Source organism: Auxenochlorella protothecoides, assembly GCF_000733215.1.
Source record: "Auxenochlorella protothecoides strain 0710 contig809, whole genome shotgun sequence".
NCBI classification, from domain to species: domain Eukaryota; kingdom Viridiplantae; phylum Chlorophyta; class Trebouxiophyceae; order Chlorellales; family Chlorellaceae; genus Auxenochlorella; species Auxenochlorella protothecoides.
Window position 1 is genome coordinate 1 of NW_011934297.1, and position 15,311 is coordinate 15,311.

General features: G+C 61.4%; 8 protein-coding genes across 8 annotated transcripts; 4 read left to right on the forward strand and 4 right to left on the reverse strand.

The window, feature by feature from the left end:
• Positions 1 to 446: 446 nt before the first annotated feature.
• On the reverse strand, positions 447 to 1,634 carry F751_0097 (Shikimate kinase; the record flags this gene model as incomplete). The annotated part of the gene is made up of 2 exons (XM_011401574.1): positions 447 to 776; positions 1,371 to 1,634. 2 exons carry the CDS (start codon positions 1,632 to 1,634, stop codon positions 447 to 449), a joined length of 594 nt encoding a protein of 197 aa, XP_011399876.1.
• Positions 1,580 to 1,864, forward strand: F751_0098 (hypothetical protein; the record flags this gene model as incomplete). The annotated part of the gene is made up of 1 exon (XM_011401575.1): positions 1,580 to 1,864. The coding sequence occupies one exon, from the start codon at positions 1,580 to 1,582 to the stop codon at positions 1,862 to 1,864; it is 285 nt and encodes a 94-aa protein (XP_011399877.1).
• Positions 1,865 to 2,387: 523 nt separating this feature from the next.
• Positions 2,388 to 3,976, forward strand: F751_0099 (Uncharacterized protein YwrF; the record flags this gene model as incomplete). The annotated part of the gene is made up of 4 exons (XM_011401576.1): positions 2,388 to 2,860; positions 3,090 to 3,213; positions 3,434 to 3,581; positions 3,813 to 3,976. The coding sequence occupies 4 exons, from the start codon at positions 2,388 to 2,390 to the stop codon at positions 3,974 to 3,976; spliced, it is 909 nt and encodes a 302-aa protein (XP_011399878.1).
• Positions 3,977 to 4,397: 421 nt separating this feature from the next.
• Positions 4,398 to 7,870, reverse strand: F751_0100 (hypothetical protein; the record flags this gene model as incomplete). Its single annotated transcript, XM_011401577.1, has 7 exons — positions 4,398 to 4,787; positions 5,009 to 5,153; positions 5,282 to 5,511; positions 5,972 to 6,332; positions 6,403 to 6,734; positions 6,958 to 7,162; positions 7,407 to 7,870. 7 exons carry the CDS (start codon positions 7,868 to 7,870, stop codon positions 4,398 to 4,400), a joined length of 2,127 nt encoding a protein of 708 aa, XP_011399879.1.
• A 125-nt stretch (positions 7,871 to 7,995) lies between these two features.
• F751_0101 (hypothetical protein) lies at positions 7,996 to 8,528 on the reverse strand (the record flags this gene model as incomplete). The annotated part of the gene is made up of 3 exons (XM_011401578.1): positions 7,996 to 8,141; positions 8,278 to 8,374; positions 8,490 to 8,528. The coding sequence occupies 3 exons, from the start codon at positions 8,526 to 8,528 to the stop codon at positions 7,996 to 7,998; spliced, it is 282 nt and encodes a 93-aa protein (XP_011399880.1).
• Positions 8,529 to 8,971: 443 nt separating this feature from the next.
• Positions 8,972 to 11,314, forward strand: F751_0102 (hypothetical protein; the record flags this gene model as incomplete). The annotated part of the gene is made up of 7 exons (XM_011401579.1): positions 8,972 to 9,280; positions 9,411 to 9,518; positions 9,704 to 9,807; positions 10,111 to 10,225; positions 10,367 to 10,434; positions 10,740 to 10,986; positions 11,204 to 11,314. The coding sequence occupies 7 exons, from the start codon at positions 8,972 to 8,974 to the stop codon at positions 11,312 to 11,314; spliced, it is 1,062 nt and encodes a 353-aa protein (XP_011399881.1).
• Positions 11,315 to 11,412: 98 nt separating this feature from the next.
• On the reverse strand, positions 11,413 to 12,214 carry F751_0103 (30S ribosomal protein S16; the record flags this gene model as incomplete). The annotated part of the gene is made up of 2 exons (XM_011401580.1): positions 11,413 to 11,550; positions 12,122 to 12,214. The coding sequence occupies 2 exons, from the start codon at positions 12,212 to 12,214 to the stop codon at positions 11,413 to 11,415; spliced, it is 231 nt and encodes a 76-aa protein (XP_011399882.1).
• On the forward strand, positions 11,975 to 15,135 carry F751_0104 (hypothetical protein; the record flags this gene model as incomplete). Its single annotated transcript, XM_011401581.1, has 6 exons — positions 11,975 to 12,028; positions 12,730 to 12,817; positions 12,967 to 13,172; positions 13,389 to 13,446; positions 13,596 to 13,870; positions 14,560 to 15,135. The coding sequence occupies 6 exons, from the start codon at positions 11,975 to 11,977 to the stop codon at positions 15,133 to 15,135; spliced, it is 1,257 nt and encodes a 418-aa protein (XP_011399883.1).
• Positions 15,136 to 15,311: the final 176 nt, after the last annotated feature.

Consider the following 15,311-nt stretch of genomic DNA (forward strand, 5'->3'; position numbering starts at 1 on the left):
CACGCAATTGTTGCCCCATCGGCTGTCAGATTATACTTTACTCCTCTCAAACCCACCATGCATCTGGAGCACCCCCTTTTGCCCACGACCTCCACCTTCCCTGACCTAGTCTCCAATTTTGATTTCCTCATCACTTCCACCCTTTTATGCAACGCCCACTGTACACCTGTCCATCTTGATCACTGTAAAGCTACAACAGCATCGATGAGAATAAAGTTCAATGCCAGAGGCATGAACAGGGCAGGCTGCAGAGGTGACTACTCTCACAGTCCCCATCTGAGGAAGGTCGAGGTCACATAAGCAGAGTGCCTTCCAGGCTTGGACTTGCGAGTCCCTCAGGCGCAGACGTCACTCCTCAGCTTGCAGTTCTCTTGAGCTCATCCCTGAGCGGTCCTGCGCAGCACCAGGGCACCACACCAGAGAGCTTAGAACATGCCGAAGTGGTATTAGGGGTTCATCGACTGCCTCGTACAGGGGCAAGCTAGCTTTCGTTCACTAAGCCCCAGGGAGACTGCAACACACCCCTTGCATCTCGGAGAGCCCCACACCTGTTGCAGGGGCGGAGTGGGCTTGCTGGTGGCGTCATTGCGCAATCTGTCCCTCAGTGCGCACAGCATGCGCCAGACCACCTCCTCCAGCGAGGCTCCTGAGCTGGAGCAGGGGCTGTCGAGGGGAATCACGATGTCTGCCTGCTCATACAGGGCCTGTCTTGCCTTCATGAGGCCGTCCAGCTTGGCAACCGCGGCCTGCAGAGCGTCACCCTGCTCATCAGCACCCTGTGTTCGGGAAGCCACGCCAGATGGATCAGGAGGAGGGCACTGAGTGTGGATGCGGCCGTTGGCAAAGTATTGCATCAGACATCACAGGGGAGATATGCTGACATACAAATGGCTCCCAATGTGCATGTTCTTAGCCACAGAAATCCTGCATAGAAACACACGGCCAGCTCTGCTCCACCTCCCCCAAAACTCTCACATCCCTACCATGCCCACCTGTTCCCCTGCCAGCAGCGGCCTGGACTGAGTCCCGTCTCCAACCACTCGCTGTGCAAGAAGCTCTGGTGTGCCCCTCAGCCACACCACCACCCCGGTCTGCATGTCAGCCCAGTTCTGGGCCCGCAGAACCGCCCCACCGCCAGTTGATACCACACAGTTTCGGTAGGGGGCCAGTTCCTACAGGACCAAAGTGATGATTGCGAGGTGCCCATGGGACATGGCAAGGGTGATTGCTCTCAGCCGCTCGAATCATCTGTGCTTGAATTGCACCGACGCACATAGGGACGTGTGGGCGGGCGGGAGCTCACCTACGCCCCAAGGCCTATCTCCACCACCTAAGCACCTCCGCAACCCCTGGCAATGCTGCCTCCTCACCTGTATCACGGCCGTTTCGGTGGTGCGAAATGCCTCCTCCCCTTCCTCCCTGAAGATGTCGGCGATGCTCTTGCCAGACAGGGCCACAATCATGTCGTCGGTGTCGAAAAAGCAGTAGCTCAGGGCAGTGCTCAGTTTCTGGCCCGCAGCAGACTTCCCACTGTCATGGGCGAGATTCAGGCAGTGCTTGGCGATGCTGGGCGTTTGATATGGAGGGGCCCTGGGCATGCGCAGCAGGGCAAACCCGGGATAGTCTGACACCATGGCGTCGTGGGAGATCCAGATGCAACACCAGGCGCAGCGCACCTTCCCATCATGCCAACGAGGTAGACGCTGCTGCCCTTGAGGAGACCGGCGACTTGAGCGCCAAGATTCTTCCGGGAAAATGGTTGGGGGAGGGAGGGAGCTGGGGTGTGTGTGTCCATGGGAGGTTCCCTAAGAAGTGCAACAATCAAGTGACGACAAATAACTTCAAAAAGTCAGGATCCCACTAGTCCTCACATTCAAGTCTTGATACGTCGGACTGTCGGCGAAATCTTGCTGGGCATGGCTTTGGACGATTTGCAGGCCGGTGCTGCGAGGATGCGAGCTCCAACTCCTGGTCCTCATCGAGAGCATATCACGCGCAAGCGCGTGATGCCCATGCATGCCATCGGTATGCAGTGCAAGGCGAGCCGACCTATTCTTGCGATAGACGTTGTCGCCCTTGAAGCGGTGCTCCAGGCGTCTTGAGGTGGGCCCAGTGCCTGTAAACGCCCTCATGCCCTCAAGCCTGTTTCGAGTGGACGCAGATGAGTCCGGTGCTCGGTAATCCAAAATGACACGCGTCTCATTGGTGATACTACGCACAGTCACGGGTATATCCCACCAGAGTTGGTCGGTGGGCATGTCGCGCCCTGCCAAACATGCTGACGTTGCCGACACCGACACCCCGCGCTCCGCATCGGTGCAAGCCTGATCATGTTGGCAACGTACTGGCATATTCATCTGACACCCAGTATATGTCAGATTTCGTGAATGATGGATTCTCGCCAGCTCGACCTTCTCCTGGCAGGCCTGGCCGGGGCGCTGGTCACCTATGGTGGGACGCGGCTTTTGCGCAGGGTTGCAGGCGAGGGAGTCCCAACTCCTCCAGCGAGAGACGCCAAGGACATGAATGGAAGCATCGCTGCGCTGCGCTCCACCACTCCACACCCTCATTGGACACCCCCAAACCCTTTGCCCGCCCCCTTTAGCGACAAGTACCATGATGTGGACCCTGCAACCACTCCGTCAGCAGTGCTCTACCCCCTCGTCATCTCGGCCATTGTCCCCAGGCCCATCGCCTTCATCTCCACACTGAATGCGGCAGGCAGCGTGGGTAATCTTGCGCCATACTCTTACTTCAATGCGGTGGCACATGACCCACCTACCTTGGCGATTGGCTTCTGCGCGAGTTCCATTCGAGACCACCGACGCAAAGATAGCTTGGTCAACATTGTCGAAACTGGGTGAGTAACTTCGTCAAGATCTTGTACAATTTGGTCAGGGGTGTTGGAGGGAAGGGGGCCCGCATGGTTTACGAGCTAGGCCGTCTGGAGGGCCAACTTGGACAGCTGTTCCTTTATGCGAACACTCCCATGGCTGTGAGTTGCTTGCAGTGCCAGCGAGGATTGCAATCCAGCTATGAGACACAGACCTTCATGTCAAGGCTGACAGCCTCACAACTCACATGCACAGGGAGCTGGTTGTGAACATCATCAGCGAATGGTTTGTGGAGGCTGCCAATCACTGCTGCGGAAACTTTGATTACGGGCAGAATGAGTTCGAGTTGTCAGGCCTCACACCCATGCCGTCCGTCAAGGTAAGGAGGGAAGCATGTAATACATTCCAATGGATTCAGGATTGACCTTGGAGCATCTCCTGTCCCTGGTCAAGATGCTGTAGCCTGCATGCTTCGGCTCGGTACCTATATCTATGGATGTCAGGGAGTGAATATTGAGATCGTTCATGTTCCCAGCCTGGGCGTGCGTGCATTCCTGCAATCACATGGCTTCTTCACTCTCAACTCAATCTCGGCCCAGGTCAAAGCCCCTCGGGTCCGGGAGTCGGCGGTGCAGATGGAGTGTAAGGTGGTGCACAGCTATGAAGTGAGGAATGCGGCTGGCGCTGTGTCCACCACCGTCATACTGGCCCAGGTGGTCTTGATGCACGTGGCCGATGGCGTCGCAGGTAATTTAGGGTCTGCCAGGGGTGGGTGCATTGTCGAGTGGAGAGGAAAACGGGAGACAGCTCCTGCATGGTAAGTGAAAGGTGTCCTTTGCTATGCATGTGTATCTGACCTTCAAGTGTGGAAGGGGACCATTCAAGGCATGCAGACGCTCTTTCTTCGTCGTGCTAGCCAACTCACTACCCTGCACTCAGGCCACCCTTCTCCCAACCCACTCTCACACATGTCCTCAGGTGCATCGCCATCAGGGAAGCTGGTTGTGGACCTGGCAAAGTATGCACCCATCTCTCGTCTGGGGGGCAACACGTATGGCAGGGTGAAGGAGACGTTTGATCTGCCCCGCCCAGACAGGACCCCCGCCCAGAAACACATCCAATACACCAGTCAGCCAGAGTGACGCGGCGTGGCTCGGCGGACTTGTTGGGGAGAGAGACTCCTCCCCTCCTAGCTGCCCCCTGATCGGCTCGACTGATGTGGATTCCCATCTTCTGCTATTGTACTGAGAACTGAGGAGCTGTGCCAGGCACCCCCACCTGCCTCTTCAGGTACCATTCTCGTGCCAACTCCCTTCCTCATGCCCTTGTGTTGTACATTCAAGTAGCAGAGCCAGAAGATGGTTTTTGGCTGTGCTTGAGAATGGTCTGGCCCGCCGAGTATACAAAATCGCTTGTGGTGATTCCCTGACCGCACATGACAAATGCCGGTGCATCTGAACCAAGCTTAATCGTGCAGGGCGTTCATCCTTGCGACCCGAGACAACCACAGGCCTTGAACACCGGCAAATCACTGCTTGAGCCTCCTGCGCCCGCCTGTGCGCCTCAAGCTGGCCAGGCACCCGGGTGCCTGAACTTTGCCGCAAGCAGCAGCGTGTCCAGCGCCGGCGGCCGCGGCGTGGAGTGGGCCGAGCACAGGCGGTGCAGGGCCGCAACTAGGGCAGGGTTCCCTTCCTGCGCCGCCCTTTCCAGAAACGCTGCGGGGCGCGGCGTCGCCACGCGGTGCCTGCGAGCCAGGTGCAGCGCGGCCTCCACCTCCCCGCCGCGCAGGAGCAGCGCCACCGCAGCCGCGTGGTCCCCGACCAGCGAGAAGACGTGCAGCGGGGGGCCAATGTCGCTCTGCGGCCCCTGTGTCAGCAGCAGCGTGTTTGCCAGGGCGGAGCTGGCCAGGGGCGGGTGTGCGTCCAGCAGCCGCCGCAGACGGTGCACCTCCCCCTGGGGGAGGACAGAAGCGCATGGGAGTGGGTGGCATGGTATTGAGTGCTAGGTGGTTGGAGTTTGTGCACCTGCTCCTTCAAAAGGGAAGTCTCGGGTGGGCTGCCACCAGCGCTGCCTCCAGTAGCGAGGACTGTCGGCGTGCAGCCGGCCCGGGCCCGAAGCCACAGCGTCAGGGAGCAGGTCCCGAGACACACACACGCGCCCCGCCTTCGGCGCACCGTGACTGTGAGCAGGTCGAGGACCAGCAGGCCCAGGCCGAGGTCGATCTCCGCCCCTGCCGCCTGGCAGGCAGACACAAACTCCAGGGTGCAGGCAAGGAGGCGCTGGGGAGGGGCGGTGGCGAGCAGGGGACGCAGCACCTCGCTGCAAACATCCTGCGGCAGAGGCAGTGGGCAAAGAGGCAGCCATTCAGCGGTTTGATGTCAAGTATCATCGCTGGGCGGGACAGGATCCGGAGTGGCAGGTCGCGGAGAGAGGGTCCTGCTACCCACCTCTGGCACCTGGCGCCCATGCACTCCTGCTGGAGCCTCATCCCGCCCACCACCACGCGATGCCACTCCACCCTCTCACTACTCGCCCTGGAGGAGACGTGTGGCCCCGGGAGCGTGGGCCCGACCAGGCGCCCCCCCGCGATCCCGGTGGGCCCGGGGACGTGCCGCCGCAGCGCCGCATCGAACCCCCGGCGCACCTGGAGCAGGGGCTCGCCGTCCCTCACCGCATCCTGTGCGAGGGGGGGGGGAGTGATGGCGAGGGTCAAGGGGCGGCCCGGCTGCGCCGCACTGTCGGGGCGTTGGCCTGGGCAGTCACGCATTCGGACCTCACGGCGGCAGGACCCGAGGACGCCGTCATCCCCGCGCGCCCCGTCCCACCCGCATGATGGCGAGCGTGATGCGCCGCGCGTCGCGCGCGCCGGCCCCGCCGCTGTGCCTGCGCTGGAGGAAGGCGAGGAGCGCGGGCAGGTCCCAGGCCGAGCCCATGGCCGCCATGGCCGCCAGGTCCAGCGTCAGGCGGTACACTGCCCCACGCTCCACGTCCAGCGCCCAGTCGGGGAGGTAGAGTTGCAGCGCGCTCAGCGCGGGGCCGGGCGCACCGCCCCGGGGGGGTGATTGCCCCGGGGTGCCTGGCTCCGACCCATCCCAGGAGGCAGCGGGGGAGGGGGTGCCATCGTGCTCGTGCGGGACGGCCAGGCCCTCAGCGGAGTCCGGCGCGTACCCCTCGCCGCACTCCTGCGCCGCATCCGCCAGGGCCGTCCCGCCCTGCACGCCGCCAGAGTGCGTGCCCGGCACCAGCGCCCTCCCGTCCAGGCCGCGGTCGGCGGCTTGGGGCCCATCCTCCTGGCGCGGGGCGCCGCCGTCGCCGTCGTCCACGCCGCCACCCCCTCCGGCGCCGCCATCACCACCCGCCACCCCGCCGCCGGGCGCGAGGCGGGCCCCGCCGATGGGCAGCGGCGCGCACAGCGGCTCCGCCCCCGGTGCCGCCACGTCGTAGAGCAGGGTCACGTGGGCGGCGAGGAGGTGGACGGCCAGCAGGTTGTCCACCACGCTGAGCGCGACCGGGCCCCCCCCCGCCCGGCAGGCGGTACTCGGCCGCCAGGGAGCTGGCGTCGCGGTACATGCGGAACAGGCGCAGGCTGCGCTGCGGGGGCTCGTGGTGCGCGCAGTGCACCTGGCCGTACAGCGTGACCAGCCAGACATGGGCGGCGCAGGCGCCGGCGCGCGGCATGGGGTCCTCCCCCGACCCGCGCACAGGGGAGGAGACCCAGGGCGGGCCCAGGTCCAGCATGGGCAGGCGGGCGGGGCCGGCGGGCAGGAACTGGAGGGGCTGCAGGCGCGCGCCGCCCGGGCCGAAGCCCAGCAGCGCAATGCGTGACTCGGGGTCGAAGCGGTACCAGCGGGTGTCGGGGGCGGCCAGGTGGGACAGCAGGCGCAGGCCCTGGCGTGCGGGCTGCAGGAAGAGGGAGGGGAAAGAAAGGCGATGGGATAGGGAGGGGGGCATGGTGGTCGGATAGCATTCCAAAGGAGGGACGCAGCACATGCAGGCGTGAGGCGCCGCATCGCAGGCAGGGTCCCCTCGCGCCTTATACGCGGACACTGCCTGCGTGCGGTAGAGTCGTGGGGCCCGGCGGTGCCTTCCGACACGCCAATTTCAAGCGATCCAGGTCGCACACCCTGGCTTGCACCGCTCTAGCACAACCCCTTCCCTCGTGCTGGCCCCACTCAAAAGCCAGCCCAAGTCCCCACCACTGCGGTCCATCCCATGTGCTTGCCTGGAGGCCGTAGATCTCCAGCCCCGGGGGGGTGACCATCACCAGCTGGGGGGAGTGGTCCGTGGTCTCCACCCAGAAGAAGCCCAGCAGGTCCACATCCCGCCGCCTGCAAGCAGGAGGGGACTGGGGTAAAGAAGGAGTTCTGGCGACCAAACTCAAACCCTTTGAACGCGGTTTAGGCCCATGCGAAGAATAAGGCCCCAGCAAATCCTCGGCCCTCATTTATGACCCCAGTCCCTGCAGCCAGCCAGCCACCCACCCTTTCCTCCCCCCACCCCCCACCCCCCACCCCACAGCCCGCTCACCCCTGCTGCTGCCCACGGCTGCTGGCCCCCGGCGCCTCCACAAACATGTTACCCGTGGTGTGGTCGATGATCTCCAGCTGGCGCCCGCCGCGCCTCAGTGCGCTCAGCGTCCCGTCCAGCGAGGCCAGCATGCCGCGCACGGGGGGGCCCGCCGACACCAGACCCGTGCGCAGCGTGGCGCTGCTGGCCAGGCTGTCCTCGCGCGACAGCGCGCGCGTGTGTGCGGCGGGCGGGCCCCTCGCGCCAGTCCGGGGGCTCTGGGACGGCGGGGGGGAGCCCCCAGGCGGGGACCAGGCCCGACCGCCCGGCCGGTCAGGGGAGGTGGAGGTCGACACGGGGCTGGCCGTGGCCGGGGCGCCGGAGACGTCGGGGTGCGCCCCGGGGAGCCGGATGGAGGCCACCAGCCGCCCCTCCACGGTGTGCAGGCAGCCAGCCCCCGCATCCAGGAGCACCTGCTGGCCGTCAGCTGGCACCCAGCTGACGCCCTGGTCCTCCAGCACCACGTGCATGTTTAAGGGCCCGGGTGGGGGGACGCTCCGTGAACCCAGGGGCGTGTTGCGGCCACGAGGTGCACCAGCTGCACGCTGGACCTCCCCGTGCAGATGGACCGAGGAGAAGCGGTTTGTCGCTGGGGCTAGGAGTCGTCGGTGGGGCAGATGCTGGCACGCACGACCTTCAGCACCGTGGCCTTGACGTGATCGGGGACCGCGGCGCGGGCTGCAGGGCGCACGGCCTCCGCGAGGCTCCCAAGCGGAAAGGAGGGGTCGGTGCGCAGGTGGGCTGCCGGGATTGGGGTGGGGGAGGGGAGGAGGCGGTGTCCCGAGAGGCAGGTGATCCATGGCACCTCGTGTCTTGAAACTGACATGGCAGCGCTGGTCACCATGCCCGATGGGTCTGTGAACCACCTTCCGCTCACCGCGACAAAGCTCCTGGACGACGTCGACCCAGCCGCTCTCCTCCAGGCAGCCCCGGGCCACGAACTTCAACCGGTCCCTCTCACAACCCTGCTCACCCTGGAGGTGATGGGTTTGAGAGTGGGGTCCTGAACCAAGATTGATCCCTCATGCCCCACGTGATTTCTCATTCCAGTGGGGTACTGCGTGCATTTACCATCCGCAGGCCCCGCACCTTTTGCTTGCTGGGGTTCTCTTGAATCGGGGTGCTCATACCCTGACCTCAAGGACACTGCAGGTTGGCAGAGCGTTGTCCAGCCTTTCACGCCTTCCGATCTCCATCGAGTGCATACTGCTATGTTTCGGGATCGAGCCCTGCCTTGTCGTTGCGATCCGTGGCGTGATGCCTGGGCGCCCTCTCGTAGGACGAACTTCGCGCGCGCATGCTTTACCATCGCCGGGGGGGAAGGGTGCTGCATCTCGCCTCTGCGATGCTTGCAACCACTGCCCGTCCTGACGGCCGCTAAGCTCATGACGGTTGAATCTCGCGATACATTTCGTCTGCTCCAGTTGAGAGGGTGCCCGAATTTCCAAGCCGATACACTCGGCAAGGGGTGGCCTTGGTCTATTCTCCGCTCTCTTCCAGGCGTTCTGTTTTGCAAAGCTCATCCTTAAACCTGAGTTAGTCGTCCTCTTCCGCCCAGCATACTGTGTACCATGGAGGACGACTCTCAGGGCAAGCACAAAGCGTCGGACGTCCGGTCCCGCTCTGCCCTGCTGACGGTGGCGCTCTTCGCAGGCATTTGCCTCGGATTCATGGGTGCTGAGCGCGTGTATCTGTACAACCATGGTGGTGCGGTGGCAACGGGCGGTTTGATGCGCTCAAGAGTGGCTCGCAGCCTGGGCTCCAAGCCAGCCAATGAGCTGGAGAGGGTGCTGCGCGAGGTGGCTCCCACTGGAGAGGTCATGATCGCCATCTCCAACATGAACCTGATTCACAGCGAGTCTCTGACGCTTTGGATCCAGGTGAGTGGAGCAGGCTGCTGAGATTGCAGTGAGGTTGACGGCGTCTGGCCGGCTGGCTCCTTGCAACCCGTGCACCCGACAAGACACCAACATTCGGCTCCCTCTTCACATCCTCATCCACCACTCACAGAGCCTACAACGCCTCCCATTCAAGAACTGGATGGTGGTGGCAATAGATGAGCAGCTCCGGGATTATTGCAAGGAGAAGGGGATCAATCATTACTACCGACCTGTGGTGGTGAGCGCGAGGGGCACTTGCTCGGATTGTATCCCCTGGGTTGTGGGATCGCTCTGGAGACGGAATTTTGTCACACTGCAGCTTATTCGGGTAGTTACCAGATGCCTGAGGTGCATGATACCACAATATGCACCTTGATATCAGGACAGCACAGAAACCCCAGTCATGCCTCTTTTGCTTGGCAGATTCCGGGGACGCAGGCCAATACCGGGGACAACCATGCCATCTCTGCGATGAAGTTCGAGATTCTTGAGGAGTTTTTGCAGCTGGGATGGGATGTACTGCTCAGGTACTGTTCTGGCCGCAAAGTGCAAGTGGGTTGAGTTCGGTAAACTAGTGCCTGTCGGGCTGGCAGGGAGAATAATAAGAGGATGTGCTGGTAGCGTTATTTGAGGTCCATTGCGATCGCCCACCACTTGAATAGACATAGTGTCTGAGGAGACTCCTTATGCTGTCCGTGCATGGACTGGCTGTTTGCTTTATTGTCCGCCTGCGATGGCATACTCGAGCTATATCGCAGGGTTGGTGTGCGCTCCCAAACATGAGCTGGCTCCTGTACCCCCAACCTGCGCTTCATTCCTTCTTGACACAGCGATGTGGACATCATCACGGTCCAGAACCCCTTTGACTTCTTGGTCCGCGACTCGGATGTGGAGGGCATGAGTGACGGCTACGATGCGAGCACCGCCTACGGCGAGATCTATGGGGTGAGAAGGGTAACCGGGAGGGGGGTGAGTCTTCACATGTCACTGCCCCTGGCCCTGCGCCAGATTTCCTATCATTCAGCTGGTGAGCTGAGGATGCATATCAAGGAACAAAGGTAATGGGCTTCCACCCTTTCCGCACAGGTGGATGATGCTTCTATGGGCTGGTCACGGTATGCGCAGGGCCACAAGCACATGGCTCTTAATTCTGGGTGAGCAGGGCAAGGCACAAGGCTTGTCAGGTGGTTGTGGTGTGCATGCTGTCTCAGTCCACTACAAGTGGCTCCCAAAAATCACCACATGACATCGAATTTCCATGCATTGCCCCTGCCTGCTTGCCGGCAGTGCACACATTATACATTGTTTGTGCACAAGGTGTCTTTCTCCAGAGCTTTATTTGGCCTCGCGGTAGTCCTGCCCTGGCATCAACAGCCACAGTACAGCTGAAGCGCTCCAGCCCACACACCCATCTCCTATTACTCAACCACCTCCCCGCTCCCAAACCATCCCTCCCCAGCCTGTTCTGGTTGAAGGCCAACGCCCGCACCATCCGCCTGATGCAGCGCATTGCCAAGCGCGTCAACACCGAGCGGCAGTGGGACCAGAGCGTGTACAACCAAGAGATCTTCAATCTGGCGCACGGCGAGTACACCTCCCCCCAAGTGAGCGTGAGGGTGATGGACATCTACCTCTTCATCAACTCCAAGACGCTGTTCAAGTATGTGCGGAAGCTGCCACTGGACCAGCAGAAACTCCCCGTCATGGTGAGTCGAGGAGGTCGAGAAGGGAGGCTGTCAGTGGGGGCCAGCACATTTGCCATGTGGCAGTGCAATGTGGGGAGAAGCTGCACAGGATCTGGCATTGCTACCTGCACTGAGATGGAGTTCCTGATTGGGAACTCCCATGATGTTATACTCGTCGTAGAGGACATTTCCCAGCCCCATCCAAGCGAATATTGCGCCCAAACTTCTTGCTTTACAGATGCACATGAACTACCATCCGGAGAAGACGGAGCGGATGAAGGCAGCACTGAAGTACTTTGTGGAAGGGGACAAGAAAGCGCTGGATGCGTTCCCGGATGGGTCCATGTGAGGGGGAACCCTTGTAGTGAGGCCGCCATAGAGATGGACCTACACTCCAAGTAGACACGCGGCTTGCGCTCCGCCCTCTCCCCAAGTCCATTCGTGCAATTATGAGTCCAGCACCATGGCCTTCTTGAGCAGTGCTGCCACGGTATCGCTGGGTTGCGCGCCCACCTCCAGCCACTTCTTGATAGACGGGGCGTTCAGGCTGGTCTCCTTGCTCAAAGGGTTGTACCATCCCAGGAACTGAGGGAAGGAGGGTGGAAGGAGGAGGAGCAATGTGTTTTGGGAGTGTAGGAGATATGTCACCGCCACCCACTCGGGGCAGCACTGGCAGGGGAGACAACCCGCCATCCACATCCCAAATAAGCATGGGCACAAGACATGAGGTGCTCGTGAGTATGAGGCAGCTTTCACCCACAACAACAAAATCAAACTCAGATGCTTACCTCCAGAGGCCGTCCATCACGCCGTGTACGGCTGTCAATAGCAATGATACGGTAGAACGGCAATTTCTTGCGCCCCATCCGAGTGAAACGGATCTGTGTGCAGGAGAAACAGGACCAATGACTGGCTAGTAAGAGGGATGAGGCACCCAACCTCTGAGAAATCATGCCCACGCATGGAGGTGCGGGCGCAGCCCATGTGCCATACCGCGACTCTGTTCTCGATGATCAATGGGGCTGCTGCAGCTCTAGCCAACCGCGGCGCGGCGACCTGCGAGGTAGGCCAGGCGTGGCACTGCTTCGCTGCTTATCGGCAGGCACTGACACCGCTCCTCCTTCCTGAGTCTCTATTCCCACCGGCCTCGCCTCACCGACTGCATTTGTACTTGGGACTGGCTGACGTTCGACCTGAAGGAGAGGCTCCGCATCCTCACGGAGGGCACCTGCTGTACCAGTCCGGCCATTGTCGCGCGACAGAGGTGGATTTCCTTGCCGTCGTAGGGACTCTACCGACGAATCTATATGTCGATGCTTCAATATTGGAGATGAAGGACCTCTGTGGGCCCCTGCGGTGTGGTACGTCGGTCCTCTCCCGCATTCGGGGTCTGTGTTATCCAGTTTCTTGGACAGCATGAAAGCACAGCATGGCGTCCTCCGCAAGCCACGCGTGGGTGTACCGGTGGTCCACTCAAAGCCATTGCTACTAATAGCTACGGTTCATTGCTCTTGTACACAACCAGCACTGCTGCTAGCTCAGCTTGCTATGAGGACACTAGGGGAGGCTGTCACTCTGCAAGCATACCACAGTGGCTCCCCAGGCCGCCAACTGCGCTGCAGTTGAACTGAACAATCACCAAGATGACCACACATGGTACTCATTTCACGTTGCTGTCAAACTTGCAAAATGGGAGATGGAAGCACCCAAGACTGCATGGAACACTTCAGTTTGTCAACTTCCTCATCCACATTCTCTACCCAGGCGAGTGCCAAGGCCGTTGCCTCCACCTCTGCTTCGGCGATCACCTCTGGACAGGGTAGCAGCGTGTCTGCCTCTGCCACGGCCACAGGTGCGCAATGGGTGATCTTTGCCCCTCTGTGTGGCTGTATTCTTGGATGATCACAGTGACGTGAGCCATGTTCCTGTGACCGGTGCTGCCCAGTCCCGACACTAACTCAACCACTCACTCCAAACCCCACGATGCCTTTCCCATTACAGCCACCGCCATCGCTGAGGCCGTCGCCACCGCCATGGCCTCAGCCGTCGCCCAGGCATCATGCTGCGGCGGCAGTAGCGCTGTGAAGGCTGCGGCGCAGTCCATCGCCACCGAGACCAAGAGCGCCATCGCCAAGGCGGTGTCTGACTCTTCCGCATCCGCCAGCAACGGTGGCACCAGCCAGGCCTCGGCTGTCTCGGAGGCTGTGGTGCGTGTGAAGGGTTGTGGGGGTTGGATTGCGGATGTTGTCTTTTGGGAAGCATATGAGGTCGGGGACTGCCAGATCATGAAGTGCTCAACTGGTGCATCTTGGACAGGAGGGGCCCTGTGATGGCGACACCACTGCTTGCACACAGTTACAGGCTGGCGTTTGGTCATCCACACTTTTCTTCCAACCTCTGCCCATAACCCCCCATCCACCCAGGCGTCCGTCACCGCCACTGCCCTGGCAAAGGCCCTGGCCACCGTCTCCGGCTGCACAGGTGCGCGTCATGTAGCATCGTGGTATGCACGGCACGGCCTGCGGTTGTTCTGCCGAGGGCTGACCTCCTTGTCTATTCACACACCCGGCTTTGGGCGATTTCTGAGCTGCAGCAACCTCTTCCCCACCCCCCGAACCACACACGTGCAGCGTCTGCGGACACCTCTGCCACCGCCACCGTGACCACCGGCTCCCAGGGCAGCACCCCCAGCTCGGGGGGGTCGGCCGGCAGCAACACCGGCGCGTCTGCCAGTGGCAACGGCGCCGCGTCCGCCAGCGGCATGGCCGGCGCATCCACGGGCTCCGCCTTTACCCCCATGCCCTCCGTCATCACCTTCCAGCCCTTCGCGTGCTTCGGCCCCGTCAGGGACAGCTGCTGCGTCAGCCCCTACCCCCAGACCTGCAACGACGGGCAGTACACCAAGGTGAGGCGCTGCCCTGGTGCATGGCCCTAGGAGCTACATGGCTTGCAGGCAGTGCTCCTGGGCATTGCATCAGGAACAGGGTGATCACCCTGGCCCACCGCTGGCACGGCCCTCTCCGCTGGTGAGACAGCGCGCTCACCTTTCCTCCCCCTCCCACTCCTCTCCTTCAGACCGCTTCAAGCCCGCCTACATACTCACAGCTGGCAAATGGTCAGGCCTGGGGCATTCCCTGCTACTGCTGACATGACAAACCCATGTACAGACCTCACCCGTGCCAAACCGAAACCGACAGGCTTCAACGTGCTTCCTGATCAGCGATGCGCACTCCATTCTATTATGTGCTGGCCTTGCAGGCGGTTGTGTAATCTTCCCCATCCTCAGTCTCCTGGGATATGGTGATGGATTGGGTCGGCGTTCATGTTGAGCGATGCATTACACGCTGCAATATGTCGCTTCCAAATGATGATGCATCCCAGACCACCTTTGTCAGCAGGAGTCAAACCTTGACATGCCAACGAACAACGCAAGAACTCATTACATTTCCAATGCGGGCCTACACCCTCGCGATCTGCCTGCTGGCGCTCGGCTGCCAGGCCGCAAGTGCTAGACGCAGCCTGCTGCAAGACAATCCGTTCCTGACACCCCAAGGAACCCCAGCACCAGTCTCCAGATCCTCACCGTCTGTGGAGCCCGTGACGGAGCCCGGCACGGCCATCGCGCCCGCGACGGACGGGGGCGACGCATGTGCCTGTACCACCGACGGCTTCCGCGGCAGCGTGAATACCTCCCGGATCGGATGTGGCCAGTGGGACATTGTGGCGGGATCTAACGCCTTTACATGTTACGTGGAGGTGCGAGAAGGGGTGATGTGGAAGGCATTGGTGTTTTGCAGTCATCGCCGCGTGGCGACAAACCACCGGAATGTCCGATCATGTCGGCAGACACATCGAGCACGCACCAGCGCACACGAACACGATCTGCGGGCATCTGTCCATGGCATGTGCCCAACCTTTCATGGCAAATCGAATCTCCTCAACCTCCACGCTCAGGACCCTGCTTCGTGCACGGCTGTGACGACATCGGAGTCTGCAAGCCTGCCAGGCGCGGCGTATCGAGCCTGCCCCGCAGATGAGGCGGTTCTCCCCACCATTGGCCTACTCCTCACCTCCAGTCCCCAGCTGACCAGCTACATTGCTGCGCTGCGCACAGCAGGCTTGGGTAACATCCCGGGGTCCAGCGTCACCGGTAGGCTTTCGGTGACGTGATGTTGGGATTGCTCCACGAAAGGGCTTACATACTCCGGAGAACGGAACCTGCTTATGTGCATGGGGTGATGGGCTCTCCCCCATGCAGCCCTCCAGACGTGTTGCCCTTCCTGAGGTTGTGGACAGCAAGAGATCCCACGCCGTTGGACTACCTCATCTCACCATGTTCACACCCC